The following is an 18,747-nucleotide window of genomic DNA, read 5'->3' as shown; positions in this document are numbered from 1 at the left end:
AGAAGCCTTGTAGTCTTTTTTTTTTCTTTTTGAAAATTTAAATATTCCGTTTGTGCTGGAGAGATGTTAATCTTCCTTGAAGGGGTTTTCCAGATCTGCATAAAATGGACTATTCCAGACGCTCTTTTTTTTTTTCGTCCCAAAGGAGAATAATACTTCATGAAGACGAAGCCAGATAATTCATTTTCACAAGAAGTGAGCAGAATTGACTTAAGGGACACGAGGCCTGGCTCTCCGTTCACCTCTTGCAGCCAAGTAGATAAATGGATGAAGAATCACTGGACTGGTTGTCGGTCAGCCGTAGGGCACCTAGACAAAGAAAGCTTTCACACTCACATTCACACTGGACAATCCAGTCTTCAATGAACCTAACATGTTTTGGGAATGTCGGGGAATCCCAAGCATGCTTAACCACATACATAGGAAGGCCAGAACCCAGATTCGGATCCCGAACCCCACACCTGCGAGGCTAACCACTACCTCACACCGCCCAGGATGATCTTAATTATCCTCATAAAAAATTTAAAAAAATCAGCAAACGTGCAGACATTACCCATATGGCTTCTGAGCATGGATTTGAATGCAAAGAATGATTTTGTGTGCAGTTCCTCACGTACACATGGAGGCTCCAGAGCGCAGCCAAAGGTTTGACTTTGCGTACGTGACGTCAAAAATAGCTCACGCGCAAAGAGCAGCCCACTGGCGGAGCAGCAGCAGCAGGAGGAGGAGGAGGGCTCTGTATGGAAGTGAACCTCGCCAGTGGTCTCAGAAGTGTAGCTCACTCGCCGCCTCAACTAACCGTCGGCGACGCGGCGCTTGAGCGGCCATTCTGGCGCAGACAACTTTGCGCCCCATTTTTCCCCTGCGCAACTCATCCACGTCTGACTGGTGCGCGCTGGGAATACATCCGCAGCCCCTCCAGCCTCTTCCGCGTATTGGATTTCCATGCAAAGACAAGCTCGCCAGTGTGCCTCGCAGCTTTTTGCAGGGACTTTTGCAACCTTTTATTTCGTCCTCGCGCGTGGGATTTAGGCGTCGACTCGGTTCGCTTCGGTCGCGCTCCACTTTTGGATGAGCCCCAAGCAGAGCTGTGCATCGACTGGATGCACGATGCGTTTTATTTAAGAGCCAAATCCGAGAGTACAAAGTGCCAAATTAAGCCCAGATGGCGAACGAGCGAAATCGCACCATTGTGGAGAATTATATCTGCCATAAACTCTCCAAACGCGGCTACGCGTGGGGGTTCGGTGCCGCTCCGGAGCAGGGGGAGGAGGACGATGCCGCCGCTGCTAATAACGGCTTATTGGTTGCACCCTCGCCGACTTTGGTGCTCCGGTGCCGCGAAGCCAGCTCCGGGCCCGAGCGCGACTGCGCCCCCAAGCGAAGCCACGGTTCCGACCCGCTCGCCGATATCCACCGGGTCCTGCGTGAGGCCGGCGACGAACTCGAGAGACTTTACCAGCCGGATTTCACCGAGATGTCCCGACAGCTGTACCTCTCGTCCACTACAGCTCAGAGGCGGTTCGCCGAGGTGATCGACGAACTGTTCCGGGACGGCGTCAACTGGGGCCGGATCATCGCCTTCTTCGAGTTCGGCGGCACCGTGTGCGTGGAGTGCGCCACTAAGGAGGACATGACGTCGCAAGTGGACAACATAGCCGAGTGGATGACTGAGTACTTAAACGGACCCCTAGGCAGCTGGATCCAAGACAACGGGGGCTGGGTGAGTGTTATTCGGTGTACTGTAGTCTTTTTTTTTTCCCTCGGTACCGCTGGAGCATAGCTCCTCCGTCGCTGTTGTGAGTTGAAGGCGTGTCGATCCGCGATTATGCGAGTGCGTCTGCGTGTGTTTGCAGATGTGACCTCACACGCCACATTATATCACGTTTGTAGTTAGGGCTTGCCAACGAAAAAGCTCGAGATGTTCCCATTACGCACGAAGGCGCAGAATGGGCGGCCCCCACTCCTGCGCTTCTCTGATTGGATAAAGACCTTGGCCGTCAAGTCAATCCGACCAATCAGAGAGCGAGCTGTGTCACACCTCCCGACGCTCTTCCTAAGCTCCGCCCCGCTGACGCTGAGGAAAGACTGGCAGTCACACAGAGCTGCAGTCTGCTCGTACCACGACCTTTAAGGACCCCGAATACATTTTCTAATCAACTTTAACATCAAAATGCTTCAGAATGTTTCAACCTTACAAAAGACTACAGTCTTGTAAAACAGTACTGGCTTGAATCATAAACAAGTGATGAAATGGCCTGTGGCTTGGGTGGTTTTGACTTTTACAGCTTTAGCACATAACTTTTATGGACTTACTGTGAACATCCAGCATTCTTCTTGACATGTGGCTGTTTTATTGGAGGACGCGTCCAATTCCATTGCAGTTGTCGCAAGGAAATGATGATTTGCAGTGACAGTTCTAGACAATTTTACCTGGGGTGGCAAAGGGTGTGTGTGGGGTGGGGGCGGGAGTTCAGTTGCAGGAGGAGAATAATGTCTGCCATAACCTCTCCAAACGCGGCTACGCGTGGGGGTTCGGTGCCGCTCCGGAGCAGGGGGAGGAGGACGATGCCGCCGCTGCTAATAACGGCTTATTGGTTGCACCCTCGCCGACTTTGGTGCTCCGGTGCCGCGAAGCCAGCTCCGGGCCCGAGCGCGACTGCGCCCCCAAGCGAAGCCACGGTTCCGACCCGCTCGCCGATATCCACCGGGTCCTGCGTGAGGCCGGCGACGAACTCGAGAGACTTTACCAGCCGGATTTCACCGAGATGTCCCGACAGCTGTACCTCTCGTCCACTACAGCTCAGAGGCGGTTCGCCGAGGTGATCGACGAACTGTTCCGGGACGGCGTCAACTGGGGCCGGATCATCGCCTTCTTCGAGTTCGGCGGCACCGTGTGCGTGGAGTGCGCCACTAAGGAGGACATGACGTCGCAAGTGGACAACATAGCCGAGTGGATGACTGAGTACTTAAACGGACCCCTAGGCAGCTGGATCCAAGACAACGGGGGCTGGGTGAGTGTTATTCGGTGTACTGTAGTCTTTTTTTTTTCCCTCGGTACCGCTGGAGCATAGCTCCTCCGTCGCTGTTGTGAGTTGAAGGCGTGTCGATCCGCGATTATGCGAGTGCGTCTGCGTGTGTTTGCAGATGTGACCTCACACGCCACATTATATCACGTTTGTAGTTAGGGCTTGCCAACGAAAAAGCTCGAGATGTTCCCATTACGCACGAAGGCGCAGAATGGGCGGCCCCACTCCTGCGCTTCTCTGATTGGATAAAGACCTTGGCCGTCAAGTCAATCCGACCAATCAGAGAGCGAGCTGTGTCACACCTCCCGACGCTCTTCCTAAGCTCCGCCCCGCTGACGCTGAGGAAAGACTGGCAGTCACACAGAGCTGCAGTCTGCTCGTACCACGACCTTTAAGGACCCCGAATACATTTTCTAATCAACTTTAACATCAAAATGCTTCAGAATGTTTCAACCTTACAAAAGACTACAGTCTTGTAAAACAGTACTGGCTTGAATCATAAACAAGTGATGAAATGGCCTGTGGCTTGGGTGGTTTTGACTTTTACAGCTTTAGCACATAACTTTTATGGACTTACTGTGAACATCCAGCATTCTTCTTGACATGTGGCTGTTTTATTGGAGGACGCGTCCAATTCCATTGCAGTTGTCGCAAGGAAATGATGATTTGCAGTGACAGTTCTAGACAATTTTACCTGGGGTGGCAAAGGGTGTGTGTGGGGTGGGGGCGGGAGTTCAGTTGCAGGACTGATGTTATATAACACACACTGCACACAAATTCTGGTTTCAGGTTTTGCATTCCCGGCATGTTTTTTCATGGGGGAGGATAAAGAGTGTTTCTGTGTGTGTGTGTATGTGTATGGGGGGGGGGGGGGGGTGGGGGGGGGTCGGTTTGTTCCATTTATGCTAAAGGAGCGTGAATATTGTTCAATAAATCAGCGCATCCTCGTTTTTTCCCCAAATGCTTACCAAAATGCAATTTGGCTGCAGCACTCTGCAACAGCACGGATGTGCGCCGCCAATCAAAATGCCAGGTTGTATCACATTACCGCCCCCCAAAAAAAAAAATCACTGGACAAAAGAAAAAAGGGAAGACTTGATAGAATTATGGCATGCACAGCTGCCTTTCCTCTCTTTGTATTCTCCACCGACAGGGAAATATAGCTGCAGCTGTCAGGGCAATCCGCTTTTTCCTTGACAGTGACTCACAATGTCGCATGTGTTCTACTTCAGAAGGCTGATCGTCGGTAGGGCTCTAAGGGTCAGCCGCTGACTGCAATTCGACTTTTGCCCATATCGCTTGGTGTGCGGCTGGCATGAGCTTCAGGTGAGCTCGCTATATGTTTGCATCAGTCATGTAGTGGAGATTCGGAACCATCCACTCTGGCACGGAACTCCTTCGACCGATCTGTGAGGAATTAGCATCTTCATTAGTAGAGGGGCCTTTAATGAGAACATAACATTTGTGGCGCTTGCTTATTTTGGCCTGCGGGTATCGGATTTTGGAGTGGAAGCGAGGAGGGGGGGGCATCAATGATTCATTTGAAGGAGTCCATCTTACCGTTTAACATTCCCCTTGAGTGTGTGTGTGTGTGTGTGTGTGTGTGTGTGTGTGTGTGTGTGTGTGTGTGTGTGTGTGTGTGTGTGTCTTTGCCAGGTTGCATGTTGTGCCACATATCAAAGGCGGCTCGGCCTTCCAGCAGCATAGGCGCTAATCCAGAGCTTCCGCCAGCGCCGGGCTCAAACCCATCCGACTTGTGCTGGTCCTGAGCGTTCTTTTTCTTTGGTGCGATGACGGGCTGCTGAGATAGCTGGTGAATGTCTCCGGCGCCTACGGGACAATAATGTAGGTCATCTTCCAGGGTGCTTTGCAGCTGCGAGGAGATGACGATCGGTGAGAGACAGAGAAAGAGGGAGAGCATCCCATGGATTAGTCAGGATTATCTCTCAGTGTAGATGTTTGTGTGACCAGTTTGGCATACTGAATTTACAAAGTTCATGTCCGTAATATTTCAAGGTTGTTTTATACCCAGGCTAGGTGTAGTTGTTGACTTGTTTGTTTCCTGATGCTGCTGAAATTGGAGTAATTCTCATCCGAACGTATTTTTTGGACTGCTCATGGATATTTTGTCCACAAGGTGGGGGAAGATCCAGAGCCACTTTCAAGCAACAGTTGAAGACCATATATAATTTACGATGCTGTCCAAGCTGTATCGAGTTTTGTTGGATGTACAGTCGCATACTTGGCTGCATGGGGAAGTGTCGTGTATGAAGTGGTGCCTCCATGGGTGAAAATAGTGTAATTATCTCCACTACTGTTCACTTTTCTCTGCTTTCGTAAGTAGGAGCCACTTGCGTGCCTGCTTCAATTTCTGAGCTCCGCCCTGGTTGCCACGGCAACATAATCCACATTCGCCATTGGCCCAGCGTTATATGGTGCAGGATGTTCAGTCGCTCACTGGCGTGGGCTAATTTCAGGAGGGCGAGAAACAGGTTGCGTAACATGTACTACAAGTCTTGATGTCACAGACGTGTCATTAAAACACCTATAAACAGTTTTATGAAAAAAAAATCCCATTTCTCTCCTTTATTCTAACATACCCCTTGGGCACAGATACCATCTGGTTGGTTCCATTTGTGATCACGTTGATATTCATGCAGTAACTTTATAAAACATCGCATCCAGCGTGAAAATTCTTGTCAGCTCTTAACATAACATGGTAGCTCATTAGTGATGTGATGTCGCGGTTCACAGAGGGTCCATTTCCTGACTGTGGGTGGACATTCCATTTCAAGTCAGCTGGCCCAGGCCCTGTCATGACCTCAAAGCAGATAAGGCGGACAGAAAAAAAACCTCACTTCCTTGTTCCAACTTGTGCTGCTTCACATGAACTGACCCCTTTTTTTCATCTTTAATCTGCTTTATGCGGATTAAAAAAATGTGCTACATTTGTCCCCTTTTGCACTGGTTCCATCTATTTAGGTACTTATATGCCATCTGCCAAATGACACACAATCGGGATGATACTTCAGTCGCTCGGATTTGACCTTAAAACATTTTTTAAAAATTGTTATTTAGTCTCTTGTTCTGTGTTTTAAACTTTTTTTTTTTTTTTTAACCTGGAGGCCAATCAAGCTTTTGGAAACACGACAGTGGCGTGGAAACAGCGGTCTGTCAGCCACCCTCTGTTTCCTGTTGTTTTAGGACCAACTCAATCCAAATATGGGAGCAGCTGCTAATGGTTGCTGAGCCAAATGCACTTTTAGTTCCACAAAATTTGCCCACTGGCCTTTACAAAGCGTTTGCTGTGTCATTTCGCATTTCGCTGACTCCCTCGACGCAAATGTGTCCTCGCTTTTGACCTGAATATTCGCTTTTCTACCTGGGGGAGGAGTGAGTACTTCCTTGTCAGTGAGGAGACGACGGCAGTGAGGCGACGGCTTCACCTGCACGTGTTGCAGTTGTGTTTGTTTGTAGGCTTCTAAAATGGCAACACCTGGAGCAGGGATGCCCAAGTCTGGTCCGCTAGAGCCCCCTCTCCAGCCTGTTTTCGATGCCTTCCTCCTTTAACTTGGATATTTCTGAGATAAAATGACACATATTTATAGTTTTGGGGAAAAAAAACGTATCTTTTTCAGAAAAAAGTTACTGGTCAAGGAATTTGTATAAAATTTTAAAATCAGAGATGCAAGTAAATTTTGAAGATGATTTTTTTTGGGGGGCGCGCTGATTCAGAATCTGGCCTCGTTTTTTTTTTTTTTTCTCTAACGTACACATAATTAAATAACAATAATAATATGTATTTCGTAATCCATTTAGTAATGTTTATGAATTAAGGGCTAAGTTGAGCGACAGGAGACATCGGAGCTATGAATTACAAGGCATGTTAAAATCCAGTTTGTGCAAGCTTTTATAAGTAAAAAAAAAAAAATCCACAACCTCGTGATCTGAAGAGAACAAAAGACATTTTTTTTAAAAATCAGTATCAAAAATACATTTAGGGACACATAAAGCCATCTCTGAATAATATTTGCTGTTGACCAGCATTATCGAGAGAAAACTTTTGAGAGAAAAAGTCACACTGCATATTTTTGGGAAAAGAAAGAATATATTTCCAAGATTTCTTTATGGAGAAAAAACAAATGTCCCTACCCCCACCCCCTGCAAGAAACAAACAAACAACAAAACATGAATTAATTTTAATATTATGAGCTTATCGCTGGCAGTGGCTCAAAACCGCCTATGTCACAATTTGGTACATGTGACATTTTCAATGTGACCCCAATACTGCTTTGTTTTCATTCCAGTGAGAAAGGAAGGAGTTAATGTACCTGCATGAGCGCCTTTTTTAACGAACTTGGATCAGGTTGCCGAAAGGAATGCAGTAAGCTGCCAGGTGGTCTATTTCATTGCCGGGGGAGAAGGGAACGGGGTTGGGCGGGTGGGGGTGGGGGGTCAATTCGATGCATATTGATGCCAGTTGACAGGTGAGCCTTGCATGTTGCCACAATGCGGCAGGCATCTGGATCGCCAAACCCCGCCCCAGCGACCAACCCCGGCCTCCTCCAACTGAGGCTGAGTGGTTGTGGGATGGCGGAGGAAGTCATTAATCTCCATTTAGGTGACACGTTGAGTAACGGTGGAGCAAACTGGCAAAGGAAGCTCATTTAAACACTCGCGGGAGGGCCAAAATAAAAACCTCACTTATCTCCAATTTGCATCTCCCGGACCGTTTAACGCATCATCGGCGCCGCCAAGCACCGTTCGGGTAGAATCCATTCAAACGTGTCCCGGCAAGTGATCACAATATATGCCCGTTGGATTTGTTTGATTGTAAAATCACAATGCACGAGGTCAAGGTGTTTCAAGTGCCGCTGCGTCTCCTGGACCAGCAAGACTTAGCCGCAATGCATGTGGACTGTAACGGCAAAAATCTTCCCCAAACCGGAATGGGTCCTTCCTTGCTTTTAACTTCTGCCACCACTCCACAAAACTTCAGATTGTGTTGCTTTGTGTGTTTTACAGCAGTCAGCCCCCACTCTCCCCTTTCCGCTTTCCAGGCTTCAGCCCTTTGCCATCTTCTGCCATGTTTGCCTCCACCGTAGCTACTTTCCTATGGGCCCGGCCTGACTTGAAGAGTTTCTTTCGGGAGTGAAGAGATCTGACGTCGCCCTTGAGGTCCTGCGAGCACAAAGAGGCTTGTTCCAGACATTCTTGTCTCTGGAATTCAGGGAGGAGGAGGGAGGCTAACTCTTCGCAATGTAGCCTGCAGTTTGAATGACACCACAGAGACTCTGGCTGTTGTTTTTGTTGAGATGAAAACTTCATACCATGATTATCTTCAGCACTAACTATCAGGGTCATTGGTGCTATCGCAAGTGTTCATGCATGCTTAAAAAAAAAAAAAAAAGAATGTAAACAAGATTTGCTGTATGGACTAGCAAGTGATAAGCACAAACGGCAATAAAACAAACAGAACTAATAAATACAAAACGGAACAAAAGTGGCATTTGTTGATACAACTGGATCATGTGGCAGACTCCAACCAATCAGCACGTAGCAGATGGCGCTGTAAACGCACGACTCCAAAACATGATCCTAATTCGTGCGGCGAGAAAAACGACACTAGGATGCTAAACTGAAGACCATCCGTTCAGCCACGATCTCAACTGTTTGCATGTCACCATTTTGATTCCTAAGCATGGTTTGAATACTATTCGCATCTCAAGCTTCTCGATACTCAAGATACGCTAAATACGCCATTGTCGCTTAATTAAGTTGACCTGGTAAAACAAAATATTTGAACCGTAGTGACGGTTTATCGGTCCACAGTAAACCGTTCCATCATTTTACAGATGATGGTGGTTTTCATCACAATTTGTTAGGGAGGAGTGGAGATGGACATTGGACTACTCCTTGATTCTCTGTATGGGGGGTCGGGGGGAGGGTCATTCAATTCGTTTGAATCTCAACTCCTCTTTCAATGCCAGTGTTATAACCGTGCTCAATCCCGCTGCGATTGCAAAATTTCGGCTTTTACAGGCACTTTAAAGTGGGCCGCTGTAGGATGAGAGCAGTAACAGGTGGGATACCCTCTGTGTGAGACAATGCCGGTACCGAGGTGTCCAGATTAACCCTTTCAAGGACATCGGTAACTTCAGTGGACAGCCTTACATGTTATCAGGTTACAGGGTGCATGAAAGGGTTAACACCCGACACTCACATCTCGTTGTTTTGAGGGCTTCACTGTTTTATTTGCAAGCTTGCAGAGTGTGCTTGGGGCATCTGTATCACTTGTAGCAAAAAAATAGTAGCTTTCTTTCTCCTTAAAAGTTGTCGTCTTCTTCTGTTGCATCATTTGGCCTTGTCCTCTTTTTGAAGAAGCTCCTCGACGATTAGCTCATGTTTGCTAGCTTGCGGGCTTGTGTTTTTTTTTTTTTTTACGACCGCATCACATGACCGAAATGGGTGTTTTGACAGATGAAGATGCATCTGATTTTCATAATAAAATGTACTTCCAGTACCGGTACCAGTCCGCAGGCCTGGATTGGGGACCCGCTGCCTTAAAGGATAGATATTGACTCTTACTGTAGCCCCATTTTTTTGACAGTGCAGTGGTGTATGATACTGTCAAGATACTTTTTGTTGATTTCCTCTGAAGTCAGCTTGATCGTCTGAGCTGTCAGTCATCTTCACAAACAGGCTGACATACAACTCGATGTCTACCTTTTAATGATGCAAAGACAAAAAGAGTTGCTGTTTTCTTCTTTTTGCACTTGGTATCTTCGCGCATACACTCCTTCTTCCGTCGCCTCCCAAAACATTCCAGACGTGCCGTGCGTTTGGGGAACACGTCACAACTATGCACCTGGGCAACACCTCATAAAAAAAAAAAAAAAAAAAAAAAAAAAGAGCTGCTCCAGTAATGTCTCAGAGATTTAGTGATTTGTTTTTTGTTTGTGTTGCTGCTGCGCCCATTTCCAACCCGTTCCCGTGTGACTATTCTCAGGCATTCTCTCCTCAGGAGAGCCACAGGAATGTCTGCTTGGGAAGTGAGACTGTAAATAAATAATGGAGACGAGCTGGGTGTTGCTTTCCTGAGTGGCCAATGAAGGGTGTGGGCCCTTTTGCTCTTCTGTCAGTTTATGGTTCAGGAACAAACCCAGGCAATGTGCTGGTCTTTGTAAATAGCCCATCTTTACATAAGACGTGTTTTGTTTGCGGGTACGGATCAATCACTAAAAACTTCCAGTTTCGCAAGCTGACACATGCCTGAGATGTTTAAAGGCGGTAGAGCGAGCTACACAGTTTGTAATCATCAAGCCAAACTTGAGCAAGTTTCTCTTTCCATCAAAAATGAGCAAAGTACCGATTCAAGGATTTCTCGAAAAGATTATCCTGATCAATTATCCTGTGCTTTTGACGTGTTTTGCTGCCCAAACTGCTTGGAAAAAAAAAACACAGTCAGGGCCAATAATCGTAAAGGTTAAACCCACTCAATATTTACGATGGCAAATCCAACAGGGATGTTCAGCCAAAGCTTGGACTCTGCGGTTGGGATGTGGACCACGAGCGAGGCCTGACACTGACGCTCGCATGGTTGGCGGACATCAAAAGAGGTGCAACTGGTTGCGTTAAATGTTCATCTAACATGTCTCACAAGTTATTCACCCCAATGACAAGATACGGAGTTGCGGGAGGTGTTGCTATGTTGGTCTTCTCGAATTAGAAATTAGGATTCATGTACCCCGCTTAAAATGGAATAAATATTTGAAAGTTCAACACTTCCAGACTGTATGTTGCAAACAACTGGGAATAGTTGCTAATAAGTCTTCTTCCAACAAACAGTAGGACCTGAGGGACATTTGTAATTTGGGGCGTAACCATTGAGAAATAATGTACTGTAAGTCTTCTTCCAACAAACAGTAGGACCTGAGGGACTTTTGTAATTTGGGGCGTAACATTGAGAAATAACGTACTGGAGCCAAAGGCCAGTCATACGGCAGGCTATTATGCTGTTAGCTAAAACAGTCTTGGGGAAAAAAAAAAGTCCCATCTGGCCCCTGTTGCACCAGCAATTAATTGAGAAACAGCCCTTGTATCAGATCTCTTTCAAAACCTTGCGGGAATGCGGGGGGGGGGGGGGGGGGTCCCTAAAACAGACAATTGGAAGAAAGCATTTAACCTTGCTCTATATATATTGATATGCTGCGCAGCTCGTGAGGTTGTGCCCGATGGCAAAGTCAGCCGGCCTCCCAGCGGGCTCCTCGTTATCCCGCTCCCACCGTGACGGGAAAAGGTAGAAAAGCCCTTTCATCCGCCGTCTCGGATGGTTCATTAGCCTGCTTTTTTTTTTCTTCAAACTTAGATGTGGTGTTTTTGTTTGATAAGAACATAATGATTGCACCGCAGCGAACGGGGGGCGGGATTTACACCTAACATGACAATTAAGCGGCTGCAAGGGGAGCAAGTGATGCTACCGCCTCTATATTTAGAAGCCTCTCACATGTCCCTGCATTTTTCAGGGATCCACAGTGTTACCTGACACTGGGAGCCAGGTCTCAGGGTATTAGGCTGTTGTTTAGATGTGCTGCTGCTTGTGCTCCGCCAGCGCATGCAAATAAGTGAAGGCCTTCCTACCTTGCCCTCGTCATTAAAAACAGGGGACCTCAACTCTCAAACATCTTAAAAACTCAGAAAATGTGTCTGATGATTATGTTCAAGAAAAATATACCTAAAATGTATGCCTAGGACATCAAATCACGAGACCTTATTTCAGCTAGCGAGAAATTAGGAAGTGTGTGAGTCTATTTGGCTTTTTGCCACATTTTCTGAAAGACCAATGGTAGTTAACAGGGTTCCCACGGGTCCTTAAAGTTAATAAAAATCCATAAAATGTATGTTGTAAAATTATGTTCTTAATTGTCGTTAATTTTCAGGGAAAGCTTCTAAAGTCAATAAAAATCCTTAAAAAAAGTATTTTTATTCGAAAATAAATTAAAATGTTATATATTCTAAATTTAAATTTTTCTTCGTGTACTTTATTTGAGAATGAATTCAAGTTTTTTTTCATTTTCCTACCTGTATAACAGGTACCATGTAAAACAGGTAGGAAAATGAAAATCTGGCATAAAGTATGTCAAATAAAGAGTTAGCTGATTGCCCCAAAAAATAAAGATGCGCCCTTCCTTTGGCAGCAATGATTTGAACACCAGCCCAGAGATATGTGGCTTTCTGTTCAGCCCGCATATTGCTGATCCACCGTGAATCCCTTGCTGAATGGAGAAAAAGTCCTTAAAAGTGGCTAAATTAGCCCTCAAAAGTCCTTAAAAGGTCCATAAATAAAAAGCAAGTGGAAGAGTGGGAACCCTGTAGTATTGATTGCTAGTTGCCGTGTGGATGACTGAGCAGAAGTGTCGATCTGCTAATCGATATTTGGTATTGACGCTAATTTTTTATTTTTGCAGGTTTGCCCGTATTGACTTGCTTTTAGTAAACACAACTGTGATGTCAATCTTCTGTGGCTGGTGTCATGTATTGGAATCCATCTCTCTTACCACAAGGAAACAATGAGTCAATATGTAGTCTGTGCTTGTTAGCTTCTCACAAGAGCCGCTAGCTAGGTACCTTCAGACCCTTGCCTTATTTATGATGAAAAGGTTTCGTTTTTTATGTCACATTGAACATCACATTCGTACATTACCCTCGACACTTTGTATAGCTTGTTTACTTCCCGCTGCCCCAAGTTGTTTTTTTGCCAAGATTAACTTGAATTTGGCTTACATTCTTCATTACGATAGTGATGAAAGCCAACTTGGGGGACTACAACTATCAACAGACACCGTCAGCTACAATTGACATAAATGATGTGAGCTTAAGCTAATTAGTCATTAGCATGTTGTCACCATGCGTCTGATCTTTTTTTTTTTTTTTTTTTGTGTGTGACAGTGCTGTTTGAAACATGCTGAGTAGTTGCTTGTGTTCATCTTTACAAGACAGTTTGCTTTCAAGATGTCATTCAGATGGGTTCATTATGGGAATATGGATTTGCAAATGAAAGTATGTAATAAACCACTGAAAATTTGTGGTGTTCTTGGAGATTTCAGGAAATTCTAAGACTTCCTCCAGAGTAGGAGCTGTTCAAGACTCCACATCCAGACTGCAAATGAATGGTGTTTGTGCAAAGCCACCACTGGCTAATTTGTAGCAGAAACACATTCAGAAATGGATCGATCACAAAAGATTTGCTTCTTTATTGAAAATCACACTCATAAACACACCTACGGTCAATTTTGAGTCTGGGCCAAAAGCAATCTTTTTTGCGAATTTGGGAGGAAGCCGGTGGACCTGCAGAGAACTCACACAAGCACACGCAAATTCGACTGTAGCTGAACCGAGATTTGAACACCAAACCTCAGAACAGTCACCCAAAACAATAAGTCAATTTTCCATATGTCCCCCTTGTCCTAAGAATGTATTTATTGGGTGCGTTGACCCTTTTCAACCCAGCAAAAGTTCAAACACACACACACACACACACACACACACACACACACACATTCATGAGCAAACAGAAGCGGATGTACTGGTGCAAATCAATTATTTGCTGTCCGCAAATGGTGTGTGTACACACTCGCCCATACACACTGACAGCGCGGCACGCCGGCGTGTACACACACAAGCGGATGTGGCGGTGTGAATCAATAATGCCGTGTTGTCACAGTGTGACACGTGAGCATGGCGGGGAGCAGATGGCCCCGGGGTGCCTGCCTACTCCCTCTCTCAGTGCCAGGGTGCGCGCGCGAACACACACACACACACACACACACACACACACACACACACACACACACACACACACAGAGTATCAGTACCACAGCTGGGATTTCCCAGCGCAACACTGGCCATTAACAAACACTATACTATTATTATTGTTCTCCAAAATGCATGGGTAGTGTGTGCCCTTGGCAGCATCTGGAAATGGGATCTGTCCAGAAAACGCCAAGTGAGGTCAGCCATTGCTCGGATATCATCGCAATGAACATGCTCTATTGATTTGGGTGCTGAAATCCACTCCATTAAATACATTCTCACAATCAAAGGAGAATCTTGCGTGTATCAAAAATTCAGCCTTTGCAGATTTACAAAGACTTTCTTTTTGGGCAGCTATGCTATGGGGGAAAATTCTGGAAGGCACATTCAGTTTTTGTAATGCTCACTGCTTGTCACTTGATTAAAAAAAAAAAAAGTCTGTTCCTTAGGTGTTTTTAATGCAGATGTGAGTTATAGAAATGTCATTGCTGGCTAGTAGAAGATTTAGCTGAATGTAAAAAAAGACATTTTGTGGGAGGGAGGTTTGTCAAGTCAAATTATTGTGTTCTCTTGGGAAATAATTACACTGGTCAACAGCATATTTTAATCAGAGATGGCCCCCAAAAAATGTCTTGACTTTTTGTCTAGCACATCAAGTTTTTGTGATATTTACATTTTGGGGTTTTAAATTTGACCTAAAAAAGCTTGCGGGATATGGATTTTACCATCCATACATCCATTTTCCGATCCGCTTTATCCTCACAAGGGTCGTGGGGGGTGCTGGAGCCTATCCCAGCTGTCTTCGGGCAGTAGGCAGAGGACACCCTGAACCGGTTGCCAGCCAAACGCAGGGCACACAGAGACGAACAACCATCCGCACTCACACTCACACCTAGGGACAATTAAAAGTGTTCAATCAGCCTGCCATGCATGTCTTTGGAATGTGGGAGGAAACCGGAGTACCCGGAGAAAACCCACGCAGGCCCGGGGAGAACATGCAAACTCCACACAGGGAGGCCGGAGCTGGAACTGAACCTGGTACCTCTGCACTGTGAGGTCGACGCGCTAACCACTGGACCACCGGGCCGTCCATGGATTTCACCATGCGTTGTAATTTACAGTCATGACCTTTCAGGAAAAAAAAACCCCACCTGTTTCTGAATTCACAATTCTTACAAATATATTGCCATTTGCTATATGACACATATTGTTCTTATGTTGTTGTTATAAAAACCTGATGGGCCAGAGAAAAAAACTGACGGCAGGAATGGAATCAGTGCAAAAAAAAAAAAAAATCAAGAAAAGTTTACTGGAATCGCTGTTAAAAAAAAAAAAAGGAAAAAACTTTGGACCAGTGTTATGAATAAAGTCTTCATTTCATTACTTTATTTCTGTTTTTTAAGCCCAGTTTTCACAGTGTATATCACAAGGTTGAGTGCGCATCTGTAAAGTCTCCGGATGTCTGGAGTGTATCCAATATACGAAATGATCCAGAATCCGGAACTCGTTCCAGCGTCAGAGGGGAGAGGGGAGGGGGGGAGGGGGTTCAAGCGGGCAGGGGGCATCAATTTCACAAAATATGCACATTTTAATTGGTTGTCGGTCTGTCGTTGCAACGTCAAATAATGCCTTCTACTTCAAAGAACAGGGCGAGAATTGGAAACCGGAGGACTTGACAGATTGATTTTCTCTTTTTACCCCTCTGAGCTGTTTTGAGTTGCATTATTTTATTTTATTTTATTCATTTATTTTTTTGACAATATGGAATGCTTGTTGGGATTCCGCCGCAACACATTTTTCCGACGCCTTGATTCATTTGTCATTTTGATGTACGGAAGACGTGTCGGTATGTCTAGACGAGGGCAGAGGAAGCGGGCGAGTCGAATCACCTTCCTCTAATTAAGTCTGCAAATTGACCTATAAAGTGCTTCATTTGTCCTTCACATTTGATGGAGCGTGGCTATTAAAAAAAAAAAAAAATCTCATAAGAATCTATTTTCTCTCCGTTTAATGAACACAATTTGACAAATTAAAGTAAGCCTGCACATTTAGCCTCATTTTCCGCTTTTTAAATTTTAATTTGAGCACATCTATTCACTTCATGCAAGACAAAAGGTTGTGGAGTACTGCAGGACAAGACTACATCTGGGTTACAATGCACGGCATTCCATGGACCTCAGTCCCGACGTGAAGTTATGGACGTCAAGAATGGCATCTGCACTGAGCTGGTCTGCGCAGTTATGACTTTATTCCTGCATCAGCATTCGTTTGTGATTTACGATGTGCTGCGTTCTCACTTGCGTACACATCAGTAGGGATGGAACTCAATCGTAAAGAAAGCACACCCTACAATAGACAAGGTCATTTTTTACAAAGTAAGAGGTGCAGCGGTGGCTTTATACGGTCAGGTTGAGAGTTTTCTTGGTTATTTGGCTCTAATGTGACTATTGGGTGTGAGACGGGTGAAATAAGACAAATAGTTGAGATTTTTCTTGCCGGCTGAGAAAACAGAGAAGCAGGAGACGAGGTGTATGATTTGTAGTCATCTGACTCAACAATCATCTGATTCTCAGCTGACGTGTCTGCTGACTACAAAGTAAGGTACTCGTGCGGCCGTGCGCAGGCATCACACTAAATAGCTAAATAGGACCGTTGTGAATCAATAAGCCATGTGAGTAAAATGTGTTGCGGTCAAAGGAAGTGCTAAAAAAACGCCCTGATTAGGAAGGGACAGAGCCGTCTCTTCCTAATCAGGAAACTGAGGTCTTTTGGGGTTCAGGGGTCACTCCTTAAGACCTTCTATAACTCGATGGTGGCTTCGGCCATCCATGATGGCATTGTCTGCTGGTCAGGCAGCATCTCGGCCCGGGACATAAAGAGACTGGAGCGACTGGTCAGGAGGGCCAGTTCTGTCCTGGGCTGCTCCCTGGACACTCTGGAGGAGGTGGGCAACAGGAGGATGCTCGCTAAACTAAAAGCTATGATGGACAGTCTCTCCCACCACTTCCAGCCCGCCATGACAGCACTGGGTAGCTCCTTCAGCCAGAGACTGTTAAACACCCGCGCTGCAAGAAGGAGAGATACCGCCGCTCGTTCCTACCGACTGCTGTCAGGCTGCTGAATAAACATACGTGAAAACCTGTAACCATTGTAAATAGCACAGCCACCTTATGCTGTGTTTTCTATGCTATTGCTAATTTATTATATTTATTCTACAAATATATTGCTAATGCTATATTTTATATTGCACTTACATTGAACTGTGTACAGTTCTTTTCTGAAACATTTATTTTGTGCAATGAAACCCTTTGTTTTCTTCTCCCCCCCTACCCCCCAAATTTTGCTGCTGTAGACTGCAAATTTCCCCAATGTGGGACAAATAAAGGTTATCTTATCTTATTTGATCTTAAATGGAAGAAAAACAAACCTTAAACATTCCGGTACTGCAAGCCAGTTTCAAAACACCACCCAAAAATCCATTCAGTTCATCTGTAGCACCACGTTGTTAGCATAGCTTGGCACATTTGTCTCATCGGCCAAAGATTCACCGGCTACGAAAAGGTCTCCCCTTAACCAGATTTGTCTCCATTCTTTTGTCCTTATACAGAATTTCGACTGTCTTTCCTGCTTGACTTGTTGTTAACCTTTGCCTCAAGAAAGCATCCGCAACAGGAAGTGCCTTAGCTAATGACATTTTGAACACAGGCAGGAATGCTTCCTCCCACACATGATGGACCTCTGCAGACCGGGTGCCTCCCCCCCCTTTTGATGAAGGCCACAGTGAGGCTGTTTGCGCAGTTCAAACAGATGTGCGTCCCACACAGACAAAAGCGAAACGAATGGCGTCCGATGGCGTTGGTTCATCGCTGAAGAATGTTTCGATGAAGTTATTTGGTTACATCACGCTAATGTTCTGTGCGCGTTCTTCCTAAAGACAGCAGACTAGCTTATCTAGAGGCTCGCCCGCTCCCTCTCGCTCATATCAAACCGCTTGTTTGTTTCCCCACATCAATGCATTCCTAGCATTCCTCTCCATGAAAATCAGCTGGTTGCCACAGAGAGGTCATTGAACTTTTTTTCCCCCAGCCTGAAAAGAGGAGGAGGGAAGGAGCACGGGGATGCAGGAAGGGAGGATATCGAGATGATCTCAGTGGAGATCAGAAGACCTCATCTGATTGTTTTGATGAAGTGAAGCAAGATCCGCATGATTTTCAAAATGCGAGTGATCCCACATACGGCAAGGCGGAAAAATAAAATCACGTTCATGCTTCTCATAGTTTTGAACCAGATGTTTGGCATTGTAGCAACACTGACCTGTGGGGGGCAGCGTGGTGCCACGGAGCTTCCAGACTGCCAGAAAATATAAAGAAGAGCAACGAGTTGTAGTAGAAGAAATATAACAGGCTAGGCTAATTGTTAGCGTGTCTGGTATTGACGTTGCAAATGTAAACTCTTCACTTTGTCATTTTTTTTGTGGAGAACGAGTTGTAAGATACTTTACACAAACACTCAACACAGCCAGTTGCTCCTACGTGTCTGGCAACAGGCTGAACTTTTGGTCGCTTTGTCATTGGACATTGTCCCATTTCACAATCACCGAGTCTGTGGCTTGGATGAAGTCAGTGTTGATCAGACACACACACACACACATGCACACACACACACACACACACACACACACACACACACACACACACACACACACACAGACAAAAACATTTGCCTTGCTTGGTAACAAACATGTTCAAAATCTACTACAGTGAAACTCCTCTACAACAAAATCATGTTTGCAGCAAGAAATTTTTCACAACAGGGGGTTTTTCACTGTAGCAAATTTGATCTCAGATGTAAACACACACACACACACACACACAAACGTATGTGTACACGCACACACAAACGTATG

The 18,747-nt window shown here is 45.5% G+C and overlaps 1 protein-coding gene and 1 pseudogene across 1 annotated transcript in view; both read left to right on the top strand.

Annotated features, from left to right (window-relative positions):
• The first annotated feature begins 682 nt into the window (after window positions 1–682).
• LOC109521224 (apoptosis regulator Bcl-2 pseudogene) lies at window positions 683–2,257 on the top strand (annotated as a pseudogene).
• bcl2b (BCL2 apoptosis regulator b) overlaps window positions 1,922–18,747 on the top strand; it is a 33,195-nt gene continuing 16,369 nt past the window's right edge. The window contains exons 1-2 of the mRNA XM_019878830.1: window positions 1,922–2,110; window positions 2,448–3,014. Of these exons, the coding sequence (XP_019734389.1) occupies window positions 1,922–2,110; window positions 2,448–3,014 (756 nt within the window). The remainder of the gene's footprint in view (window positions 2,111–2,447; window positions 3,015–18,747) is intronic.

Source organism: Hippocampus comes, unplaced genomic scaffold (genome assembly GCF_001891065.2).
Source record: "Hippocampus comes isolate QL1 unplaced genomic scaffold, H_comes_QL1_v1.1 scaffold85, whole genome shotgun sequence".
NCBI classification, from domain to species: domain Eukaryota; kingdom Metazoa; phylum Chordata; class Actinopteri; order Syngnathiformes; family Syngnathidae; genus Hippocampus; species Hippocampus comes.
Note: the sequence above shows the minus strand (reverse complement) of the source record. Positions and strands in the feature narration are given on the sequence as shown.